General features: G+C 37.0%; 1 protein-coding gene across 2 annotated transcripts in view; it reads left to right on the top strand.

The window, feature by feature from the left end:
• Nucleotides 1-25,678, top strand: part of Kdm1a (lysine demethylase 1A) — a 65,010-nt gene that overhangs the window by 11,329 nt on the left and 28,003 nt on the right. Inside the window, exons 3-9 of one of the 2 annotated variants that reach the window (XM_074081035.1) lie at nt 10,638-10,697; nt 16,050-16,183; nt 19,774-19,852; nt 20,397-20,489; nt 21,793-21,899; nt 22,309-22,390; nt 23,461-23,555. In XM_074081035.1, the coding sequence (XP_073937136.1) occupies nt 10,638-10,697; nt 16,050-16,183; nt 19,774-19,852; nt 20,397-20,489; nt 21,793-21,899; nt 22,309-22,390; nt 23,461-23,555 (650 nt within the window). The remainder of the gene's footprint in view (nt 1-10,637; nt 10,698-16,049; nt 16,184-19,773; nt 19,853-20,396; nt 20,490-21,792; nt 21,900-22,308; nt 22,391-23,460; nt 23,556-25,678) is intronic. The other variant, XM_074081036.1, reaches the window with a different exon arrangement.

Raw genomic sequence — 25,678 nt, 5'->3', positions numbered from 1 at the left:
AAAAAAAAAGAAAGGTATTTTTTCTCTAAAATACAGAACTATTTTTTTGCCCCCTGGAATGAAAGGACTTTTCTGTAGAAAGCAATGGCAACTTACTGTCCTCTGTAGTTTAGAAATAGACTGGGCCTTGATGGTGAATCATGAAATGTTACCAAGGGAGTTAAGTATTTGGGAACTGTCCAGGATTACCATGTCTGTTGTGTCAGATCAGTTAAAAATTGAATGGAAGAATTGTCATATGGGTATATTAAAATCTTCAGAGACTTATTTGCTTACCAGACCTTTTTATCTCAATCACTTTTTATGTAATAACTTGAAGTTCACTTACTCTATAAAGTATGTAAGTTAAGTTTGCCTATAGTTTCTTCTTACGAAGTTTTAAACCTGTTTAGAAAATTTTGCTCACTTTCTAAGAAGAAAATAATTTTGTTATGAGAGCACAAGGTGTTCTAAAGTCAGTGGGTCAAACGATTTAACTGGAGAATTCCTCTAGGGGAGGACTGGGGAGGAAGAAGCTGGAAAGGCACATTGGAGTCATATTTGTGGGTATCCTTGGTTGACTAAGCCAGGCTCAGGAATTTGAGCAGGTTGGAGTGTCTGGTTGGGGTAGCAGTACTGAGGGTTGTTCTTTATTTTGATTTTGCAGTGCTTTGGATCTAACCCAGTGCTTCTAGCATGCCAGACTAGCCTCTGCCACTGAGCTGCTGTCTGTAACTACCCTCCCTTATTCCTTGCTGAGGTTTTGTTGAGCAAGAGGGGTTGTACTGAAATATTTTTGTAGAAAAGTCAATTTGATGTGCTCTGTAAAGTTGACTAAAAGGATAAGGAGATCGGAATTGGAGAAATAACTTAGACTATTTTGGTAATTGAGTTCAGTGGATTTTTGTCAATGGAAAAATGTTCTCAATATCAGAGTTGATATTTATTTTTTGGGGGGAGGGGCTAGTGCTGGGGATGGAACCTAGGGCCTTCCTCATGCTAAGTACATGCTCTACTACTGGTCTATATCCCCAGCTCCCAAAGTTGATTTATTGTTATGGAAACGAGATTTATCTTTGTCAAAGTGGGTTTATTTTATTGGAAGAAGTTCTCTGGGCTTAAAACATTGTTTTACATTTTCAATTTTTGAGCATAAGTTCATGAAGCATTATAGTCCTGTGATAGTTATATGGATAAACATGGACTTTTTAATATCAAATATTGGTTGTATTTAAATCCTGCCTTATTTTGTTTTACCAAAAACTTCCAGGTGCTTTTACATTTACTATATTACTTAATATGTTTATTTTAACAAATGATGGTTTAATTTGGATTACTAGTACCTTTTCTGTACAAACGAAAGGATTTGTTTTTAGTTCTGAACATCTTGCCTTTGGAGTGTGTCACACTTCCACAAAATAGAGTAAAATCTTTGAGTTGGACTTTACTGATTTAGAATAACTGTCCCTCTGTTGAAATAGCCTTCTCTTGGAAAAATGCTTTTTTTCTTTCTTTATTCAGTTCGTTGTTTGCTGTCCTATGTACTTTTTTTTTTTTTTTTTTTTTAGTACCGAAGATTGAACACAGACCTCATAGGCAAGCACTCTTCCACTTGATTCACGCCCAGTCTCCTGTGTTCCTCATTAGTCAGGCTTTTCTATATTAAATGATTTGCTAGCATATATAAAAGCGTGAATAAGAAGATACAAGCAGGCACTGGTGGCTCACACTTATAATCCTAGCTACTTGGGAGGCTGAAATTGGGAGGATTATAGTTCTAAATCATCTGGGGCAAATAGTTCTTGAGACTCCATCTCTAAAATAACCAGAGTAAAATGGAGGTGTGGCTCAAGTGATAGAGCTCCTGCTTTGCAAGTGTGAACCCCTAAGTTCAAACCCTGGTACCATCAGAAAAAAAAAAAAGATTCAACTTGAATTAATAAAAATGCCAAATAACTCAAAATTTATAAAAGATAAGGGTAGAAGTATTTAGTTTGATTCAGTGACTTTCGATCACAAATGCTCTTTTTTTTTTTTTTTCCCAGTACTGGGTTTGAACTCAGGGTCTACAGCTTGAGCCACTCCATCAGCCCTTTTTTTGTGGTTTTTTTTTTTTTTTTTTTTTTTGAGATAGAGTCTCACAAACTATTTGCCTGGGCTGGCTTCAAACCACAGTCCTCCTGATCTCTGCCTCCTGAGTCACTAGGAATACAGGCGTGAGCCACAGGTGCCTGACCACAAATGCTCTTCTAATGAAAATATCCACATGACAGAAAATTAATGAACAAAAATTTGATGAATTGATTATTCAGTATAGCAAAAATGCAAAAGGCAGAATCTCTTGGATTATCCTTCATAGTTGACAGAGAAGAGCTGAGGATTGATGTCCTTACATGTAAAAGAAAAAAAAAATCAGTGGTAATATCATCTTAGCTTTGTGTGGTTCTTGGTTTACAAGGTACCCTTGTCTTCCCTGCAAGACAGGCATACTGATGGCAGTTGGTAGCAGGCATGGGTAGTGGTGACCCAAGTACCAGGTTCAGTAGCCTGGATAGTTATGGTCAGAGTTAAGGAGAATAATTTTGTTTTTTGTCATGCTATTACTATTCTCAGATTTCTCTGTCTGGGTCTACATGTGGAGTCAGAGAGCAGGAGTAGTTTTCAATGTTGGTGAGAAATTGAAATTCAGTTTTGAGTTCTCATTATATGAAGTATGAGTCCATTCAGGAAATGGACTCCATCTCTTTTTCTCTCTGTTTCTCTGAATAATGAGGGAAAAAAATGTGATCTAGATTGACTCAGCAAAACTCATATTTTGAGAGATACTATAAATTGACCAAAATATGTATACTATACAACACATGGTACCCACTCTCAGATAATTTATATAGCCTAGCAAGAGACACAAATGTATACATGAATACTTAATAGAAAGGAGAACTCTCTTAAGTGTTACATTTCAGTTTAAAAATTCTAAAGGGACTTGGAGGCAAAATAGAGACATTGTTCACACAAAACAAGATTCTTCTCAATGCGGTAGTACCTCACTGTATTCTACACACATAAATTGAACAACTAAAATACTTTGTTCCAGGCACAATGATGGAGACTAGGTCCTCCTGCAAAAAATGGAGTCCAGAAGGCTTGCAGATGTTAGTAATTGCTACAGTGAAGAAATAGCACAATAAAAGTATATACAAAGTGGGGAGAGAACACAGAAGTTTTTATCTTATAAAGTGATAGATAAAGTTGTATGAACTTCTCGTGTTTTGAAGTAATATGTATTACTAATTAACATGTATGATCATAGTTATCATTTTTGTGGTAAGAATACTTCATGTCTGTGCTCTTAGCATTTTTCAAAAATACAATATATTGTTATTAACCATAGTCACTGTGTACAGTAGTTCTCTTATAAGTTGTTTTTAAATAAAGTTTTTGCCCAATATTGGATTTGGGGAATTTTACATTAAACATGGTAGGATGATTTGGGGCTTTTATGAAGCAGTTTTTGATCTTGATTTTTAACTGTGTACTGCTTTTGGCTGGTAAGAACCATTGGTTAGATGTTTGGTCTTTGAGAGATTGAGCTACTCAATAAGTAAATTTTATTGATTATTTTGTTTTACTTTTGATTAAGGAAAAGTATTAATTTGTTTAGCTGAGCAACCTTATTTTCCTAATGCCTTGGAGTTCTTTTTTGGTGCCATCATTTATTTGGTCTGATCATGTTGTAATAGGAGAATGGGATCCTTTGTCATGGGATTTTTCTCATTTGCCAAATGATGAGAAAATGTGAAATCCACCTTTGTATGTGAACATCTTGTATTTACTATACACAGAATTGTACTGGGACTAGGGTAGATTGATATTTTATTCAGAAAAAGATTTGGTCAGTTTACCTCATTGTCAGTCATATGTCATTATGAAATAAAGCTTTCTGTAAGCATTTGAAAGTGTTAACAGTGTGTGTGCATGTCTGTAAAAACTTTTAAATTTTTGTATTTAATCTTTTATGTTAAGTCAGAAGAATGGAAAGTTTTGGTATTTTCTAATACAGACTTCTCTCAAGAGACTAATATAATCAAAATATATGTATCAACTGTTGAGGTAATAACAAGTGTTAACATTTTTTGCCATATTTGCTGATCACCGATTTTTCAACTTTTGATAAAGAGTTTTTGCTCTTTTTTTTTGCATTTTATTTGAAGATAGAAGAATACATGATTAATTAATGCCTAAGAAGTTGCGTATTCCTCATAGAAGTGTAGACCCAAGGCATACTTAATGATGAAAAGGAAACTGTACATAATTTTAGAAGATGTTGTAGCCAGAGTTCTGAGAAAGGGGCTTGTCTTGCTAGGAACCGCCTTTCATTGTTACCAGGTGTGAACTGTTGCAATGGTACTTGTAATAGGAGCTCCAGAATAAAGTTTAATATTATCCTTTTTAAAAAGTAAACTTGTTAACCACTCAGGCCCACCTTACATTTGGTAGTTGGGTATCATCTGAATTATAAGCTTTCTTTGGAACATTTTGATACTTAACCTGTGAACCAAGACTTTGTTCCAAAATAAGTAAGAATCAGGAAAAATCTGTACTATAGAATGTCTAGGTAAATAGTACATGAAAATATAAAGTCTTTACGTGGACTTCTGAAAATCAAACTCCTCTGGAGTTTGTAGGTGTTTTTACTTTTTTGATAGGATCCCTGAGCTAAGCTTCTCAGCTCTGCTCCTTCAGTGGTGCAGTCAAAGTTCCAGGCAGGCTCTTACTTGAAGCAGAACTGTTTTTTCTGTTCTAGACCTTAATAAGACTGTTTTAGTTCAGTGTTTTAAATGGTAATGTAACCCTGGGGTTGTTCCCATGAAAACCCATGAATTTCATTTGGAATAATTTTGTTGCCAGAGTACGGTTCTTTGACCCTGTAGTGTACTTCAGAGGAGCCAATCCCTGAGGGTTTTCCTTCTGGCTAGTGTAGGCTACCTCTGTGAGCCCAGTTCACTTTGCGTTTCTGCTCACTGGTATAGAGCATGTGTTCTGCCAAGGATCACAGTCAGAAAGGTAACAGAAAGGAGGTGCACTGAGCGTAGTAAACTCGAGTAGTGCTTCTAAAGGTCACCACACAGCAAGCAGGAAGGCGGCATCAGATGATGTCAGATTTTTACCTCCTTTTGTTGATCCTTTGTCTCTGTTGACCAGTTCTTTTTTGAAACTGTCTTTCCTGTGAGTCATGCATTTATAACTGCCTCACATGCTGTTTGAAGGTCTTTAAAACCCTTTCTTACTTCCAAGTTCTAGTCTTTAATTTCCAGCCATCTTTAGAACATTTCCATTTAATTTTACTAGCTTATCTCCCAAATTTCCCATTTTGTCCAATTGCATGCCACTTTCCTAAATTAAAAACCTTAGAGCCGGGCTGGTGGAGTGGCTCAAACAGTAAGAGCACTTACCTTATAGAAATCATTTATAAGCCTTAGAATCATCTTGAAAGTCCTTTATCCCTTTTCCCAAGTCCATTTTAAAGTCATGTGTCTTCTTGGACACAGCCTTTGTGATTTGCTGTGCCTTAATCCATTTACCCATCTTATTCTGAGTGGATTTCATTTCACATCTACATTATTTAGGTTGTTTTCATTTGAATTGCCTTTGTCTAGGTTACCTTTCCCTCTTTCCATCAGGTACAAAGTACCCAGATTAGTTTAAAATGACTTGTTTTGCTGCTTTCTTGCTAATAATCACACAGTTTTCTTTCATTACTGCCAAGATCAAGCTTAGGTTTAGACGTGAAAATGGTCCATTTTCCTCCTCTGCTTGATCACCCACTGCCTTTCAGACCCTCCACTGCAGTAAGCAGGTTCTGTGCACAGCCCTCTGACACACTGAACCTGCTTTTCTCCTTTTTCTCCTTGCCTTTGTGGTGTTGGTCACTGCTTGTCATTCTATCCAAATATCTGTGGACTTGATTCTCAAGTCTGTGTTAGCTTATTTCCTTTAAAAAAATAAAAAAGTTTCTTTGTGGATGATTTTCATCTTTCCCCAAGTAGATAATAAACTCTTTAAAACAGCGTTTCTATTCATTCTACTTTTGGTGTATGGCAGTTTTTGGATACATATTCAGTAAACATTAAATTAATGAGATTATTAAATAAGAAACTCAACTCATTATTAAAAAGTGGAGATTATGTGTTCAAAGATATGCTTAACTTTTGAAATGTCCCCTTTGCTAATTTATCAAGTTCACTTTTATTCTATAAATTTGACTATTTTGATAACTGATCTTCTCTTTAAAAGTTATTGCTTCTTAGAAGATTTAGAAGTTTCTCAAAATGTTTACAAAAGTTACCAATATGAATGTAATTCCAAGAAACAGTCAAAATGTGAATTGAAGTTCTTAGGAACAGAAAAACCAATGATTTTCACCTCCATACTGATGCTTGCCAGATAAAAGTATTTGAAAGTCAGCATAGACTTCCTTTTAAAATGTTGGAAGAGTATTCTCTTGAATCATACCTGAAGGACAACTGATAGGTTGTTGTGTAAGATAAGCCAAAAGAGTTGATATTCAGTTTGGAGATGGGATGCACAAATAACCTATTTTGCTGGGCACCATGGCTTATGTCTATAATTTAACTACTCAGGAAGTGGAGATTGGGAAGGACCGAGGTTCAAGTCCAGCCTGGGCAGAAGGATCTGCCCAGATGGATCTCAAGATCCATCTTAAGTAATAGCTGGGTCTGGTAGTACATGCCTATCGTCCCAGCTATGTGAAAAATATAAATAGGATAGCAGTCCAGGCCAGCCCTGGGCACAAATGCAAGACCTTATTCAAAAAATAACTAAAGCAAAAAGGGCTGAGAGTATGGCTCAAGTGGTAGAGCACCTGCCTAACAAGCACAAGGCCCTGCGTCAAACCCCAATACTGCTCCCCCCCTCAAAAAGCAAGTAAGTAGTGCCAAAACAGATGATATTGAAAATTTTTTTTCTAATATTTTCATTTTCTAATTTGAATTTTTGCTTATGGAAGATAACACCTGTTCTTGCCTATTGTCACATGAACACTACGTGGATGGAAAGTTAGCTGTGAATGTTTGTATGGATGCTATTAAGAAAATGTGAAGCAGGAAGATCACAAGTTAAAGTCCAGCCTGGGCTACAAGTGAGACCCTGTCTCAAAAAAAGAAAGAAATGACAGTGATGACTAGTCCACAATACTACAATACATACGGTATTTTTCAGCTCTTTGGAGAAGTAGGCACCTTCCAGTTCCTGTGAGCATGTTATGGTTCTAAAATAGCAATCCCATCATTTTTATTTCTAAACAAGTTAAATTTTTATCAAGCCAAGATAAATATCTTGTTCCTTTATCTTATTTTTTGTACTTTTTAGTTTTGTTTTCCATCATTTTTTGCATGTTTACCTTCTGCTTATTTTCCTCTTAGTTCTCTGCTTAAATAATACCTTGGAGTTCATTACTTTATTGTGTTATGAGGGATCCTTTAAAAAAATCTTCTCAGAGTGTTGAATAATTTCCATATTTCTCCTATATACTTTTTTTTTTGTATTACCATCTTGTTCCATTTATTTTCCTTTTTTTTAAATTCATATGTGCATACAATATTTGGGTCATTTCTCCCCCCTTTCCCCCACCCCCTCCCTTACCTCCCCCTCTTACCCCCGCTTATCCCTCACTACCCGGCAGAAACTATTTTGCCCTTATCTCTAATTTTGTTGAAGAGAGAGTATAAGCAATAGGAAAGGCCAAGGGTTTTTACTAGTTGAGATAAGGATAGCTATACAGGGAGTTGACTCGCATTGATTTTCTGTGCATGTGTGTTACCTTCTAAGTTAATTCTTCTTGAACTTACCTTTTCTCTAGTTCCTGGTCTCCTTCTCCTATTGGCCTCAGTTGTTTTAAGTATCTGCTTTAGTTTCTCTGCATTGAGGGCAACAAATGCTATCTAGTTTTTTAGGTGTCTTACCTATCCTCACCCCTTCCTTGTGTGCTCTCGCTTTTATCATGTGCTCAAAGTCCAATCCCCTTGTTGTGTTTGCCCTTGATCTAATGTCCACATATGAGGGAGAACATACAATTTTTGGTCTTTTGGGCCAGGCTAACCTCACTCAGAATGATGTTCTCCAATTCCATCCATTTACCTGCGAATGATAACATTTCGTTCTTCTTCATGGCTGCATAAAATTCCATTGTGTATAGATACCACATTTCCTTAATCCATTCGTCAGTGCTGGGGCATCTTGGCTGTTTCCATAACTTGGCTATTGTGAATAGTGCTGCAGTGAACATGGGTGTTCCTATATACTTTTATCAAAGAATAATGTCTCCTTTTTTTTTTTTTTTTTTTGAGACAGGTCTTGCTATGTAGCCAAGGTTTGCCTCAAACCCACAATTCTTAGGGTGGAGGGATGGCTCAAGCTAGAGTGCCTGCCTAGCAGTTACAAAGCCCTGAGTACAAACTCCAGAACTGTCAAAAAAAAAAAAAATTCTCCCACTTTAATCTCCTGAGTAGCTGGGATTACAGGTATAAACCATGATACCTGGCTACAGCAGTATCTTTCTAAGAGTTTCTTTAATGTAGTTTTTAAAAAGCAGAAGATGAAAAGGACTGCTAACATTGTTCCTTTTTTCCCTCTTTTTTAACATACAAGTTGGGTAAGAAATCCATATTTTTGTTAAGTACCACTGACTCACAGAAAAATATCAGTTAAGAGCTACCTGTAGATTAAAATAAACAATTAGTTTATTGTATGACATGTAGTTTGAGAAGATGGAAAATAATAGAAATAGGAAGAATAGAATAATTCACACTTGGGCTGGGGGCATGGCTCAAATAGTAGAGTGCCTGCCTAGTAAGCATGAGGCCTCGAGTTCAAGTCCCACTACGCTAATAAAAATTCAGACTTGGTAGCTAGTTTTAAAGTGCTTTTTGTTTTTATTTATTGAATTTTTAAGTAGCAGTGAGATGCCTCTATAACACAAGATCATTACTTTCATTTCTTGCGCACTCAGGAACATCTCTTGAGAAAGAAGAGCTATGTCATTCTTTTTCATTTATTTATTTTTTAATACTCAAGGTTATTCTTGAAAATTATATTTGTTTCACTGTTATGAGACCATCTCCCTACCCCTTTCTCAAATACCTTTTAGTGTTCTAACCCACCTTGCTTCTATTTGGAACCAAACCAAACAATGGCAACATTTTTTTTTCTAGCCTCATGTCATTTTATGAACAAATACAGAACTTAATAGGAATGAATATTTGTGATTTAAACTTTCAGTGTAATTTAAACCGTAGGTTTAAGTTTGCAGATTAAATAATTGGATCTTCTCTTCATGATTATATGCTGTTCTCCAAGGGTTGTAAACAACAAATCATGTAATTGTGCCTTGTCTGAGGATAACTTTCTAGAACCTAGAGACCATTTGGACAAGAGTATAGTGAAAGAATGTTAGAATAAGATTCTATTCTTTTGTCAAAATAGAATGCTTAACTTCTAGCAGTACCTTCTAATATCATTGTCAGATCATTTCTTGTATCTAAACCCCTCATATACATAAGGATGAAGATATCATTTAAAGTCTCATAGGCCCTGGAGCATTTTTGTAGGAAGAGGGCTAGTTTGGCTTTATTGCTCCCTTCTAAATCAAATAGTGGAGTAATCAGTCTTCTTTCCAGTTTGATGTTTAAAAAAGAAGCTAGGCCAGGATTAGATCACTGGGAGATGGTATTTTCATATCTTCCAAAGGTCACAATGTAGTTTTCCAGTAGTATACCAGGTGGCTAAATGCTTAAGACAACCATAGCATCAGTTTTAGTGATAGATTTTTGGAAGTGTCTGGAAGAAGTCTATCTTGATTTTTCCAGATTGAATTTTCAAGCTTTGATCGTTTTCTTGAGGTTAATTCTATATGTATTAATCAATGAAAATTTCTTAGCAAGGCTTATTGTGTAGCTTAAAGTGGAAGCTCCCCTAAGATCTTACCTGCCTCTCTCCATTCCCCGAGTGTGTGTCTATCTACAATGCTTGGCATCTGACTAGGGTGTCTTCTAAAGTTTAACTAAGGAACCTGTGGCATATGCAACTCCAGTACCATCTGTTATGTATAGTAAATAAAACTACTTTTGGAGCTGAATCTTGTAATTATATCTCTTGCTTTGAGAAGAAGAGGAGAGTTTTTCCATTAAAATTATCAGTCTTTTGCTTGTTGTCTTATATTTATCTTTTTAGTTAGGAAGTTAAATATTGAATTGATGCTGACTGTTGCAATTTCAGGTCCTAGAGCCTATGTCACACCAATTCTCAGTCTAGTAACAGTTAGTAAAAGATATTTGAAATCCATTCCCCCCATCCAAACTTATTAAATAAGGCTGACAGCAAGAATTTAGTGATTAGAAATACTATGTACTTTGCTCCACTGCTTTTCAACAAGAATCAGCATGTAAAGTTGAAATTTCCTGATGAGGAATTGGAAGATTATGATGTAATTTCCTGGACCTTGATTCCAGAAAAAGGAAGTCTGAATATGGGTTTACTAGTTGGTGGTGAATTCATGAGTCGCCAACTATTAGGCCTTTATGTCCAGATAATATCTTAATATATGGAGTAAGGTCCCTGAGTTCTCCTCTTTCCTTCCACAGGGCAAGCAGGAGGACTTCAAGACGACAGTTCTGGAGGGTATGGAGACGGCCAAGCATCAGGTGAGGGTGGCATTAGATGCTTGCCACTTAGTAGCAAGAGCCGCCAAGTCAGGGATTGATGCTTGCAAGTGTTTTTGGCTGTGGTATCCATATTTTAGCCAGAAGTGCAGGGGAAGTGTAATCCAGAGGACAGAGTAGTATAATAGGAGAGAGTATAGCCAGAACAAAGGCAAGCAAAACCTACTGAAGTCCTCAGGCCGATCTCAGCCCTCCTCTCTTCACATTTTTGAAGAGATGGCGGATACTTTTCTCACCAGCAGCCTTTGCAGTAAAAGTAAACATGATATATGACTTAGACTTAGGAGTTAAGGGACCTTTACAAAGAAATGTAGCAATGTACTGTTTCTTTAAAAAAAAAAAAAAGTATTCAAAATGCTTTTTATTTTCAGGCCAAACAATAAGGATTTTTACTTGTAGCAAAGAATTTATAGGGACCACCATCTGGAACAGTTTGTTCTAGGAATCCAAAAGAACATGTCTAGATTTCATCCATTGCTTCTTGAAGGATGTTTTTGTATGTTCCAGTGCTGAAAGCTGGTTTATATACATTTTGATAGAATTGAAATAGGTATTACTTCACTGTTGGAGGTTGTTGCGCTTCAGTTAATTCTATTTTAAAATTATTTGTCTTTTTAAAAATTTTTGATGGTACTGGGTATTGAACTCAGGGCCTTGTGCACTAGCCAAGCAGGTGCTCTGTCACTTGAACCACACCCCCAGTCATTTTTTGTTTTAGTTATTTTTCAAGTAAGGTCTCACATTTTTGCCTGGGGTCAGCTTCAGACTGTGATTCTCCTATCTATATCTCCCAAGTAACTAGGGTCACAGGTGTATGTCACTGAGCCCAGATTATTGGTTTGAGATTGGGTCTTGTTAACAGTTTTTGCATGGACTATTCTCAAACTATGATCCTTCCTATCTTTTCTTCCTGAGTAGCTGGGATTGCATGAATCATGTCTGGCTATTTGTCTATTATAGTTTGCATGTAGAAGGTCCAGGGAGTATTTGTATTTTACTCTCTTGATCAAAGATAGTTCCATGTTACTGTAATAGTTGGTACTTACGGGGATTCAGAATGGTAGAAGTAGACTTCTTTAAATGCTGTCCTAAGCACCAAAGATTGATAATGGTTATCTTGGAGGAGCTGAAATTCTCAGTCTATTATGTATGGCATACAAACCTTTAAGAATACTTTTCATCAAATCATGCACAAATAGATCTTCCTTGGAACCATTGAGGATCAGGGTAGTCTTTAGAGCTTTAATCTCAAAGAGATGAATTGAGTTTTCTTGTTGCCTTCTCTATGAGAATATTTGCTCTTTTTCTTAAGTAAACAATATGGTGTACAGCTGAAAGTAAAACAGATGCTCATATAAAACTGTAGTGCTCCTGAATTGCTGTTAGTAGAATTTGAGTTTTAAGTTCTTCCAGGAAGGGTGGTGACTATTCTGAACCCTTCAAGCTCTCTCTTTAGGTCTTTATTATGTTCAGAAGAATACATTTGTGAGAGGAGTTAGAAATATGCCTATAAGTGATCAACATTCTTCTCTTAATGAAGCCAGGTGACCCTCCTGGTGTATCTTATGGCCAGGATCATATCTTGACTTCTTAAAATCCAAGTCGATGTGTGCATCCTAGATCTTAGAGCTAGACAACTTGAGGTCATCTTATCTAGCTTCCTGCTTTGAAACAGTGTTGTATTTACCCTATTTTATGGATTAGAGCCCAGAAGAAATCCAAAGAAGTTTAATAACTTGTAAATAAACCAACAGTTGTAGAAGAATGAGAACCCAGGGATCTTGTTTCTCAGTGCATAGACTATTCTGTATAATAATAGAATAATTTAAAATATTTATCCTAAAAATAAGAAATCTAAAATATAGGAAATCATACTCTCTTTTTCTTTTTCATCTCTCCTAGTATTCTTTTATTTTAAGACTTATAGGACTTGATATGGTACATTCTAGTTTACTAACTTAAAGTCTTTTATATGTGGATTTCCATCACTTTTCAGCAAGAAATCTCATTATAGTTAATCTACCTTTTTTTTTTCTTCTTTAAATCAAAGGCAAGTAACTCTCATGGAGGCCTCTTTGCTTCTCTATTAATTTACGTCTGTTACCTTACTCCAGTCAAGATGCCACCTGTATTTTACCAGAATCAGCAGAACTGGTATTACAGAATAGAAGGCCTATAACCTCACCTTACTTTCTCTTCCTTTCTAGTTGACCTACCCTGAAAAGTCTTAATTTTTTCCCCCCTTTTCAGATGTACTGGCATTTGAGCCATGCCCCTCCCCAGCCCTTTCTGTTTTTCAAATAGGGTCTTGCATTTATTTATGTCTGAGCCAACCTAGACCACAATCATTTACACTTCCTGAGTAGCTGGAATGATGGACATGTACCACCACACCCAACTTTTATTGTTTGAGATGGCATCTTGTTAACTTTTTGTCCAGTCTGGCCTGGAACCAAGATCCCCTTCCTGTCTCACCTCCCGGGTAGCTAGGATTACAGGCGTGAGCCACAACACCCGGGCTAAGCTTGTATTTTTTTTTTTTACTTAAAGTACTTTGAAATTGCCATGTAACATATAAATAACAACTTTTTTTGGTGTGGTACTAGGGTTTAAACTCAGGGCCTTGTGCTTGGTGAACAAGTACTCTTGAACCATCCCCACAATAAAAAAAAATTTCTTAATTGTTACACATTCTCATAACACCCCAAGTTAGTGAACTACATTAGAGTGATTTTTGGTAAGAACGCTTGCAGTGAGAAATCAAAAGTAATAGGAGATTTAGTGAGTTTTTGTTTTCACTTTTTTGAGACCAGGTGTCACTATATAGCCCAGGCTTGGCTCAAACTCATTACTTTCTTGCCTCAGCCTCCTGAGTTGCTGGGATTATGGCGTGTGCGCATGTCCAGCCAAGAAGTGAAATTTAATAGGGTTAATTGGTTTTTATGTTAATAGTATACACATGAACCTATACAAGGAGTAACCTGTTCAGAGGTATTTGGTGCTTGAGGTTAATGTTCAGGTAATAGTGTTCCTTTAAATTTTTGTTTTTTGCTTATTTTGATTTGGGAATAGGGGTCTGGGAGCATCAGTGCTATATAGTTTTAGAAAAGTTTACATTTACTGAAGTAACCCATACTTATGATAGTATTTCTTCCTCTTTTTGCCTTAATTTCATGCTACACCTACTGATGTATGGCTCCTACTGATTATTTTCTCTACTAAGGAATAACTAATTGTCCTGACAGTGTTTAATTTTTAGTTGGAGTTCAATATAAATGTAAGGATTCTTGACTTTTAGTAATGTGCAAACAGTGTTTATTTCCTCACTGTCTATGGATAGCCTTTTCTCCTTGTCTCTAAGAACAGTTGTTTCTTAATGTGTGACTCTGTGTTAGTACTAGGTGTTTCTGTTTGACCTCTTGTCAAACAGTGCTTGCTGTTTGGATATTTTTGTGGAAACAGAGCCCTCAGTAACTTAGTAACTACAATTTTCTAAGTTAACTCTTTGCCTGCCTGTTTCTCTTTTTTATTCTCCTAATCTTACTAATGTCTTTTTGTTAATTTTGCTTCCATTATCAGTGGAAGCTTAACGTCTTGTTTTATGTGCTTTAAGGTGTTTAAATGTGGACGTCTGGCGCCTGTTTAGTTTTACATGTAATCACTTCATTTGTATTCAATTTTGAAATGCTTGGATTAGTGCTGGGTTTTTTTCTTTTTGGAGGGACTATATCCCCAGCCCTGTGTCTTGATATTTTTATTTTTATTTATTTCTTTTATTTATATATTTATATGTGCATACAGTGTTTGGGTCATATCTCCCCCTTTTCCTCCGCCCCCCCCCAATATTTTTATAAGCTAGTTGTTAAGTATATCTTTATAAGGTGGTCTGAGAAATATAAGCCAATCTATGTAAGTGTATTTCTAAGAATCCCTTATAAAGATGATCTGAACTAGTTAATAAAAATAATAACCAATTTAAAGAATTTCAAAATAACATGTTTTGAAAATGTACATGTGTACTACATAATATAACATCTGTAGTAACACTGTTTATTTATGTAAAGTAAAGTGTTTTTGGTTTTTTTTATGGAATTGGGGATTGAACTCAGGCTTCAGGCATGCTAGGCAAGTGCTTGAGCCTTTCTGTCAGTCCTTTTTTTTGCATTTTGTGTGTGTGTGTGTGCACGTGCGTGCGCGCGCACATGCTGTTGGGGGTTAAATTCAAGGCCTCATGCTTGCTAGGCAGGCATTCTGTCACTTGAGCCATTCCACCAGCTCTTTAAAATTGGTCATTTTTTAGATAGGGTCTTGCTTTGTGCCCTGGTTGGCCCAGACTACTATCCTCCAATTTTAGCTTTCCCATATAGTTGGGATGATAGGTGTGTGCCACTATATCCAGCCCTTGGTTGAGATGGGGGTCTCAAAGACTTTTTGCTCAGGCTGGCCTTGAACCATGATCCTACTGATCTCTACCACCCAAATAGCTAGGATTACTTGAACCACTGCACCTGGCCTGTATTTTTTATATATATATATATATTTTTTTTTTTTTTTTGAGATAGGGTCTTGCTAATTTTGCCAGGTCTGCCCTCAAATTTGAGATCCTCCTGTCTTTACCTCAGGCATGTGTCCATTTCATTGCTTTTTAAATTTTTTTTAATTTGGGGGGTTTGAACTCAGTTTCCCCCAACTCCAGCCCCACTTCTAATGTTTATGACAGAAAAAGTAAGTTCCTTGCATTCTTCTGACTTATCATTGTGGTCTGTTAAATTTCTTTCCCTGCTTGCCATCTTTGAATAATGAGAACTAATGAATTCTGCTATTAATGGGATCATGCATTTTTCTACTATTGATAGTTCAACCTTAGATTTTGTATTCCATGCTGTAATCCTAATAGAAGGCATGTGACTGTCTTTCGTTCCTTAGCCGCTTGTTTTCCTGTTAGTGTACTTTTCTTTAATTTGGTTCATTACTTTTCAATTTTATTGTACAGTATTAGTGACTAATTTTAATTAGAATATTATCAAATATTACAAAGTTATTTTCTGGATAAAAATATTCCAAGTGCCTTGTTACTGCCTTATGAAGCATATTGTTTCATTAATGAATTGAAAACTTTGGAATCTCAAGCTCAAAAGAGTGGCTGTTTTGTAAGGAAGCTTCAGCTTTTGAGACAAGCTTAAAGCTTCTTTTAAAAAAGAGGGTAAGATCAGATCACCTGTGGATGAGGCAGAGCTTCAGAGTTCTTCAGGCAGTGAAGGAGTTTAAGCCATCATCATCCCTCCTTTGCTATCCACTTGCACTTTCCTAGCCATCCTCTGCTTTCTTTGCTAGGTGTGGAGGGCGCAGCTTTCCAGAGCCGACTTCCTCACGACCGGATGACCTCTCAAGAAGCGGCCTGTTTCCCAGACATCATCAGTGGGCCTCAGCAGACCCAGAAGGTTTTTCTGTTCATTAGAAACCGCACAGTAAGTGGCCTTGCCAGGCTTATTATGACTTTTAAAGAGTATGGAAAAAAGTAGAAAGCAAAGAATTTTTCAATTGTCTATAATACATTTATTCCAGAGATAACAGTTGTTAAAAATTAGGGTTTTTTTCCTTCAGATATTTTTAAATATGCACGCATTTTTTTTTTTAATTTACAAGTTGATATTCTACCTGGATGCATTTTTGGGGATCCGTTTCCCATAAGAACACAATAAAAATCTTTATTTAAACATTTAAATTTTTGTTCTGTTTTGTGGTGCTGGGGATTCACGCCAGAGCCTTGTGTATACTAGGCTAGTACTTTACCACTGAGCTACATCTCCAGCCCAAAAAATAAATATTTTTTTAAATAATTATTTTGTCTTTTTCCTCCTAAGAGTTTTTTAGGAGGAAACTGCTCACCTAGTTCACTTCCTCCTCTGGCTGAATAATTGATATGTGCGCAATATTTCTCTTAACAGTTGGGTTGTAATTTAACTGTTAGATATTTAAGTTTCTATTCTCATGTTATGATTAAGCTTTGAACAGCCTTATACGTTACTGTCTCTAGCTGCTATTTTCTTACTATAAAGATCTAGAAAAAAATTGCCAAAGGGTGTGAACATTTTCAACATTTTGAAACATATTGACACATTGCCTCTCAGAAAAGCTGAACCAGTCAACAGTTACTGGCCTAAACCCATCTCATTTCTGTTTCTTGGCTTACTGAGACTGACTGCATTTTTATATTTATTAGTCATTTGTTTTTCTTTGACAAATTTTTCTTTCATGGCTTTGTGTATGAAAAATTCTTTAACAGCCAAGTAAGGGCACAGGCCTGTAATCTTAGTGCTTAGGAGGCTGAGGCAGGAGAAGATCCAGTTCAAGGCCAGCCTGAGCTATGTAATGAGACCTTTTTTAAAAAAAAAAAAAAGGCCTGGGGTATGGCTCAAGTGGTCAAGTACCTGTCTAGCAAGCATGAAGCCCTGAGTTCACATTCTAATACTTCCAAAATATTTATGTATGTATGTAGCTTTAAAAACAAGAAAACTCCCCTTTAGTCATAGAGTAGAAGAGGGCAAGGTGCTATTTAGAACATCACACTCTAGGATGATACAAAGTATAAATAAAGATTTCAGCTTTTTTTTTTTTTTTTTCTCCTGTACTAGGGCTTGAACTCAGGCCCTTCACCTTGAGCCACTCCTCCAGCCCTTTTTGTGATGGGTATTTTTGAGATAGGGTCTCTTGAACTATTTGCCTGGCCTGGCTTCGAATTGTTCCTTCCTGAGTAGTTAAGTTTACAGGTGTGAGTCACCAGGGCCTGGCTGATTTCAGCTATTTTGAATGTATTTCAGATGTCATTAACATGTTTTGCTTTTTTAGTAATCACTAACTTTTTTTTTTTTTTTTGTCTTTCATTTTTTGGTGCTGGGATTGAACCCAGGGCCTCATGAATGCTAAGCAAGTGTTCTACATCTCAGGCCTATTACTAACTTCTTTAATTTGACTGTTAGATTACAAAATGACTGCTAAATTTGGGTTGTTAAATACCATATAGCTAGAGAGGTAGGTTATATTGGGGTTTTACAGTACAGAAAAGATGGTGATTTTTTTTTTTTTTTGAAGTAAGTGGAAGTTTCTTAGCATGTATTTCTGAGGTTGATTTGTCTCTTGATTGACTCATCTATGTATAGCATGCCAACATTTGATCTTAATGGAATTTTTTGATAAAATTGTCGTTTTTGGTTTCATCTGTAGGAAGTTTTCATGTTTTACTTGAATTTAAGTTAGATTTATAATGACTTCTGTCTTCTCTGATTTATTTCTTGTGACCAAAGGTTGAGATTTAGAGAAGGGTTGGCCCAGGTTAGAGTTACGGTCTTTGGCTATGAATCATAATAGCAGTCATTTTCTCCTGTTGTAAGAACTGTATCAGTTCTCACCTGGCATGGTGGTGCATGCCTTCCAACAGGAGGCAGAAGTATGAGGCCAGCCCTGGCAAAGTTTTGGAGACTCTATCTCAAATCCAAAACAAACCAAAGAACTGGGGAGGGAGGGGAGTGACTCAAGCAATAGAATACTTGCCTAGCATTCACAAGACCCTACATTCTATTCCCAGGACATGAAGCAGAAGGATTGTTCTCAATTCTCTCTCTCTCTCTCTCATAGGACTAGGGTTTGAACTCAGGGCTTCAAACTGGCAAAGCAGGTGCTCTACTGCTTGAGCCACATTTGCAGACCATTTTGGTTATTTTGGAGATGGCGGGGCAGGTCTCTTTAACTGTTTGCCAAGGCTGGTCTTGAACCAAGATCCTCCAGTTCTCAGCCTCTCTCACGTAGCTCCAATTATAGGCGTGTGCCACTGGCACCCAGCCAGTTCTCTGATCGTGAATTGTGTCCTTTGCCTCCTAGTTTTAGAACTACAGCTTTAGGATTATTAAACTAGAACTTGAGACTTCAGCTTTATTTTATAGGATGGAAGGATGAAGATTTGTGTGAAGGTTGAGGAGTTTGGGCCCAGTGTGTATGTGAGGCATTCCATATTCCCTTGACAGTAGTCACAGAGAAAAGTGTAGTGTTCATATGGATCTGTTCATATCTCTTTATAATTTGGTTTATTTACCTTTAGCCAAATTAACTCCTTGGTTAGAACTTTGTCTGTGGAGCAGTGTTCCTTATTTTTAGCTAAGACTTCAAAATGGTGATATTTAGTTTGTCTTGCATTGTGTGTGTGTGTATGTGTGTGTGTTCACTTCAAAGAAAATTCCTGTTAAAATAAAACCCACAGACTATGCCATGATCTTTTTCATTCTTCATTTTACTATTTTTTCTTCAGTGTTTTAAATAACTGACTACTGCTTCTTAAACAGATTAGTCTCTCAGCTTCAGTAACATAATAACATAATATTCTGGTTTTTCTCTTGCTTTCCTGGTTGTTGTCTTTTCTCATTGCTGTGTTGGTGTATCCTTAACAACTGGTCATTATGTGAACTGATCCTGACCTCTCTAAGGTCCTCCCTTTCTTCTCTCCTTTTTCCCTTAGGAGTCCTCTTCTGCATGTTGGCTTCAGTTACTACTCAAAGCACATGACTCCAGAGCTTACCTCATCTGAACTGCTATTTTATATCTCGTCTTGGTTGTCTTAGAACTAGACTCATTATCTCCTTTTGTTTTTCAGTGACCCCATTCAGTGAATGACACACCAACTCATTTAATTGTACAGTCCAGAAACTGAAGTTTATTCTTGACACCTTTCTCTACCGCCTCTACACACCTAATGGACCTTAGGTTTTGTGGATTTTATCTACTCAGTATCTCTGGAGTCCTGTGACTAGGACCTTAGTTGCTTCCTGCTAGCTATATGACCTTGGCAGTTTACTAGGCATTTTTCTTTTGGGGGCTAAATATCCCACAGTTTCTTCAATAATTCACTTATTTGGAACAGTTTTGTGTTGCCTCAGTTTCTTTGTCAGGAATATAACCCTTACTTTTAAGTAAAACTAAAACCCATATTTAAGGTCTTAAAAGGATGATTTTACAGATATCAAATGGCATGTCTAATTGTGATATAATTTATGTCATTTAAATATAGTTGCAGTTGTGGTTAGATAATCCGAAGATTCAGCTGACCTTTGAGGCTACTCTCCAACAACTAGAAGCGCCTTATAATAGTGAGTAGAATGTTCAGCAGCATTGGTTTTGGGCTCAGTTACAAAAATTGATACTTCTTTTCAGAAGCCTTATGGTTCCTTGGTAACTAATTTTCTCATTCACATTTCCATTCTCTTTTCACCTTGTACTGTACAAAAGTGAACCTTACAAAAAATAAACCTGTGTACCTTGTTTTCCCAGTCTTTAAATTGTATTGACAGATGAATTAAAGAGATTCCTAAGTAATTTTCCTAGACTTGTTATCCAGCTTTGATGCATAGAAAACTTTGACAATCATCCACAAAGTCTTGTGAAGTTTTGCAAAGTAAATGAGTGTTGTAACTACTTTCCAAAGGTTTGTCCTCCATTTTATCTGTAATGGAATGTCATTCTTAAATTTCAAATTATATGAAGTACATTTTGGGCCGTTTCACAGACTAAAAGTTCTAGGATCACTTTTCTGAAGGAATCATAGAATGACTTCACAACAGAGAAAGAGAAGAATTTTCTGTTTAAATCGTTGAAAATATTAACTTGTTTAATTTAAATTTGTTTGTTCTGTAGGCGATACTGTGCTTGTCCACCGAGTTCACAGTTACTTAGAACGTCATGGTCTTATCAACTTTGGCATCTACAAGAGGATAAAACCCTTACCAAGTAAGGACCTTCCTGACCAGTAAATTTAATGGTTTTAAGTTACGATTCTAGGACTGTATTTTATATCTTGATGCTGTTAACTTTTCTTTTTTTTCTTTTTACATCTTTTAGTATTAGTTGTACAAAGGGATTTCACAGTGACATTTCCATGCATCACATGACATACAATGTACCTCAATCAAATTCACCCTCTTTATTCCCTCCCCACTCCCCCATCTTAATGCAATGTCACCAGGTTTCATTGTTCTCTTTTCATGCATCTGTATAAAGTACTTTGTGTATATTCATATCCCCTTTCACCCTCTCCCACTGCTGCCCACTCCCAAACAGAAGTTGTTTTACATTCCTGTAATTCATTTTTAAGGTCTAGATTTCACATATGAGAGAGAATATGAAATTTTGTCTTTCTCATTCTGGCTTATTTTGATGGTCTCTAGATCTGTCTATTTTCATGCAAATGATATAATTTCATTCTTTATGGCTAAATAATACTCTGTGTGTGTGTGTGTGTGTATCACATTTTGGCTATTGTAAATAAATTTGTAAATTATATTTAATCAAAATATTTTCAAGTTTATTTTCTTATAAGTCAGATTCAAAATAAAACCTTTAAATACACATTTCTTTTAATTTCTGGTTCAGTAGGTACTTAGGAAAAGATTTGATTTCCAATTTTTTTAAAAATCAGAATTAAAATAAAGTTGTTAAAAATGGAGGAAGTCAGGTATGCAAGCAGGAGGTTGAAGTTTTCCTTTCATGGTTTTTTCCTTTTTTTTTCTTATAAATACTATTTGCCCCTTGCATAGTGTTTAGATAATATCTGCCAGGGATCCAGGAAATAGGGCTATTTCGAGAATTAACACATTTATTTTTAATGCTTTAATGATTCTTCGAAAAGAAATAGTAACCCTAGAAACAGATGTAGAGCTTAAAGGAAATAGCTCAGGGCCACAGAATATGTCCTCGTACAGTTGTGAGCTAAGTCAGTAGATCATTCATGATATTAAGGATCACAGATATGGAAACACATGACTGAAATGATGAGAAAATAAGTTTCAGGATAATACATTTGATTTGTAAGTGTTCAGCGTTAAATTGAAAGGCTTAAGTTTCAGATATTTGTAAATTTGTTTTCACATAATTTCCATACTTTGAAAACTGAGTTATTTACTTTTAAGACATTCTGCTAAGAACCTAGAGGTTTTCATGAGGAAAAAAGCAAAACAAAACTGTAAACACAAACTTTTAACTACAATAAAGTACTCTGATTTTTTGTTGCTTTTTTTTTTTTTTTTGCTCTTAGCTAAAAAGACAGGAAAGGTAATTATCATAGGCTCTGGAGTCTCAGGCTTAGCAGCAGCCCGACAACTGCAAAGTTTTGGAATGGATGTCACACTTCTGGAAGCCAGGGTAAGGGTTTTATTTTGGATTTACAACCCCAATATAATGGAAATATTATAAGGAAATTATCTGTTGCAAATTAAAGTGTTATACAACTTGAACCTAGCCAAACTGATTTGTATAATTTGTATAGTATTTTGGAATGGATAAAACTTTTTTTGGGGGGGGGGAAGATGGGGTATGCCAGGGATCAAACCCATTGCTTCACGTGTGCTGGACATGTGCTGTACCTCTGGGCTATCCCCCAACACCCAGATAAAGCATTTCTGACAAGTTTTTTGAAAAGTGTTTAGTGAGAATTTAGAGTTTCTAAAGGATCCCATATCTCTGTCCTGCATGGACTCTGGTATGCAAAGTTTTTGAGATTAAAACAGAACTGACAACTTTGATCATTCATTTTTAAAAAAAACAAAAACAGGACCGTGTGGGTGGACGAGTTGCTACATTTCGCAAAGGAAACTATGTAGCTGATCTTGGAGCCATGGTAGTCACAGGTCTTGGTAAGTACTTCTTACTTTTATACTGGAGTATATGGTCTAAAACTCCTAAGATTGTTTAAACTTACTTTTTAAAGCCCAAGGTACAATTTTAAAATGTATTGGTTTAGGGTACTGTGTTTATTTTCTTTGTCAATAACATGACACCACAGACTGGATAAGACTGGATAAAGAGAAGAGATTTATTTTGACTCACAGTTCTGGTCTAAGGTAAAAGGGGCACATCTGGTGACAGACTGTGCATATGTATCTACAATGAAATTGTAATTCATGGGCTGGGGGGATGACTCAGATGGTAGAACACTTACCTGGAGGCCCTCATTTCAAACCCCACTACTGTGATTATGTGTAATTTTTTTGTTTTGTTTTCTTCTTTATTCCTATTTTACATAATTTTACTCTGAACATTATTAAAAAATTTAGATGTAATTGATACACCCTACATTTTGAGATTTTTTTGTTTTGTTTGTTTGGGTGCATTGGTGGGGATTGAACCAGGGTCCTACATATGCTAGATATGATAGGCATCCATTCTACTACTGAGCTATGGCTCCAGCTTCTGGTTTTTTTAGATGGTTTCATTGTGTACCTCAGGTTGGCCTCAAACTGTCAGTCCTCCTCCCTCAGCCTCCTGAGTTCTGGGATTACGGGTGGTATCCCATTATGTTCAAATGCTTGAGCATTTTTTATTTATTTTGTGGTACTGGGACTTGTACTCAGGGCCTCATGCTTACCAGGCAGGTGCTCTGCCACTTGAGCCATGTCCCCAGCTGAGTAAAAACTTTACTTTACCAGGTGCTGGAGGCTCGTGCCTATAATTTCTAACTTCTTGGGAAGCTGAGATCGGGAGGGCTGAGGTTTGAGGCCAGCCCGGGCACATAGTTCATGAGACCCCATCTCCAAAATAACCAGGGCAAGATGAATGGGAGGCGTGACTAAAGCAGCAAAGTGCATGCTTTGCAAGTGTGAAGCCCTGAGTTCAAATCCCAGTCCCACCAAAAGAAAAACAGTTTTTGACTTTGAAGTTTTCTCTTTTCATAGGTAAGCTGAATTTAATTGTTTGAGTTTTCTAGGAGGGAATCCCATGGCTGTTGTCAGCAAGCAAGTCAATATGGAACTGGCCAAGATCAAGCAGAAGTGCCCACTCTATGAGGCCAATGGACAAGCTGTAAGTTGAGAACGGACGGAGCTCCTCAGAATGTCTTCTGTTCAGCTGAAAATTGGGGGGGGGGGGGGGTGAATACAGACACATACAGTATAAAGAGAGAGTGGTGTGACATTGCGGTGGTTGTTTTAACTCTAAGCTGTATAGGAAGCAAGTGCTGTATATGTGCAAATCTACATGTCTGCATAGGCGTTTATCTTAGGCATGGAATGAAGGCAGTAGCTAGACACTTAATCTCTTTATTTGGCCACTTACTCCAAGAGACCTGTGGAATTGAAACCTGATTCTTCATTTCTTTGTATTGTGCCTCCCATTGTGTGCTTTAGCTCCATGTGCTCCTTATGACTTCAGTTTTGTGTTATAGGCTCACGCTTTTGATAGGCTCATAACTAGGCAAGTCATAGTTCTTACCAAAAGCAAAGGGACATTAAAGTATTTGCTGACCAGAGGCATCTGGGATTCTCATCTTTAGCATGACAGCAGATGAACATGGCGACTGGGCTGGGCAATGAGTAGTTGAACCACTGCAAGGTAGGCTTAGACTACCAGATAGTCTTCCTTTTGTAGGGGTGAGTAAAATTTAAAAGTTTGCATTTAGCAGAGATTTTACCTACTCCCCCATCAGGATGAGAGTTGACGCTTCTTAGGATATGAGCACATTGTTTTCTGTGTATTTTGAGGAAGAAAAGATTTGCTATGTATTATGTATGATGGCTTAACTATTGCTATGAAAAATAGTAAGATCTCAACACTTGAATTTTATATAATGGACTCAAGGTACATCCCCCACCTATTCCTATCTAACCTTTAGGCTTTGTGGGGTTCATATCAGAAAGGGACTAAGACTTTTCCCTACCATCCTGGCCCAGATTTCCTCCCAGGGCTTCTAACTGAGTAGACAGAAGAATGAGAGAACAAGGATGAAAGGATGAAGTAGAGGTTAATTCAAGAATTCAATAAGTTTGTTATTCTACAGAGATATGTAAAGGATACAGAGATGAGTAAGATAGTCTCTGCCATAGAAATAATTCGTCCTTCCCCCCCAATTGAACTCAGCCTCCTGCTCGCCACACAGGCGTGGTACCACTTGAACTGCTCTGCCAGCCCACAAATAAAATTAAAATTTACACAAAAATAGGAAGAGTACTGTAATGAGCCCCCCTATTTTCCCGCTCTTGTTTCATCTATCCTGTTCCTGCTTTTTGTTTTTTGGGAAGGGTGGTCTGAGGTTTTTTAAAGCAAAATACAAATGTATCACCCACATATCAGGAACACAGAAGAGAGGCAGATTTGCCCAAGGTTTGGTACAAGAGCCAAGAAAGCAAGAGAGAATGTGGAGGTGGTAGGGGCAGGGGAAGGATTTGGAGGGAATGAGCACATTTGTGAGGAGTGCTTTAGGACATCAGCCTGTGATTGTGGAAGGGAAAGCACTGGAGGTAGAAAAGGCATGAGTAAGAGGTTTCTGAAGCAGGATGAGTGCATCGTAGTGAGGCAAGAAGACAAGCTGCAATGGAGGATGGGATAGGCCAGGCCGTGGAGGATGCTGCTGTTGAAGTTGATCTGTAGGGTGAAACTTGAGAAGTCTGAGAGCATGGGAAGGTGATAGGATCAGCTAGGTGTTTGAAGTAGATTGCAGAAAAGTGCTGAGCTCAGGTAAGGAGAACAAGGCTCTGAAGAGGCTCACACAGCTCTCAAGAAGTGATAGAATTCACTGGTCATTGAGACAGCATCGTTTTCTTTCCTAAATGTAGAATAGGTTCATTTAGTCTTAACAGGTAGAGAGAACTTTTTTATAGAAGAGATTCCAGAGAAATGCATTCTTGGTATTAGATGAGCTGTTTGTTTGAGGTAGGGTCTTGCTGTGAAGCCCAGGCTGGCCTCAAACTCAGGATCCTCCTGCCTCAGCCTCCCAAGTGCTGGGATCACAAGTGTGCACCACCTCACCTAGCTAGATGATCTTACTAACTTTTTTTTCCTTGTGGTGCTGGGTATGGAATCAGGACCTCTTTTTTCCTGTGTAACATATTTTAAAAAACATTTGTTTTGCAAACCAGTGCATACTATTCAGGCATGGTTGCTCTGCCATTTGAACTTTAAAGTACCATAGCGTGAGGACAAGATAAACA

This window comes from Castor canadensis, chromosome 7, assembly GCF_047511655.1.
Source record: "Castor canadensis chromosome 7, mCasCan1.hap1v2, whole genome shotgun sequence".
In the NCBI taxonomy this organism is placed as follows: domain Eukaryota; kingdom Metazoa; phylum Chordata; class Mammalia; order Rodentia; family Castoridae; genus Castor; species Castor canadensis.
The sequence above is the reverse complement of the archived record's forward strand: the minus strand, read 5'-3'. Positions and strand labels throughout refer to the sequence as shown.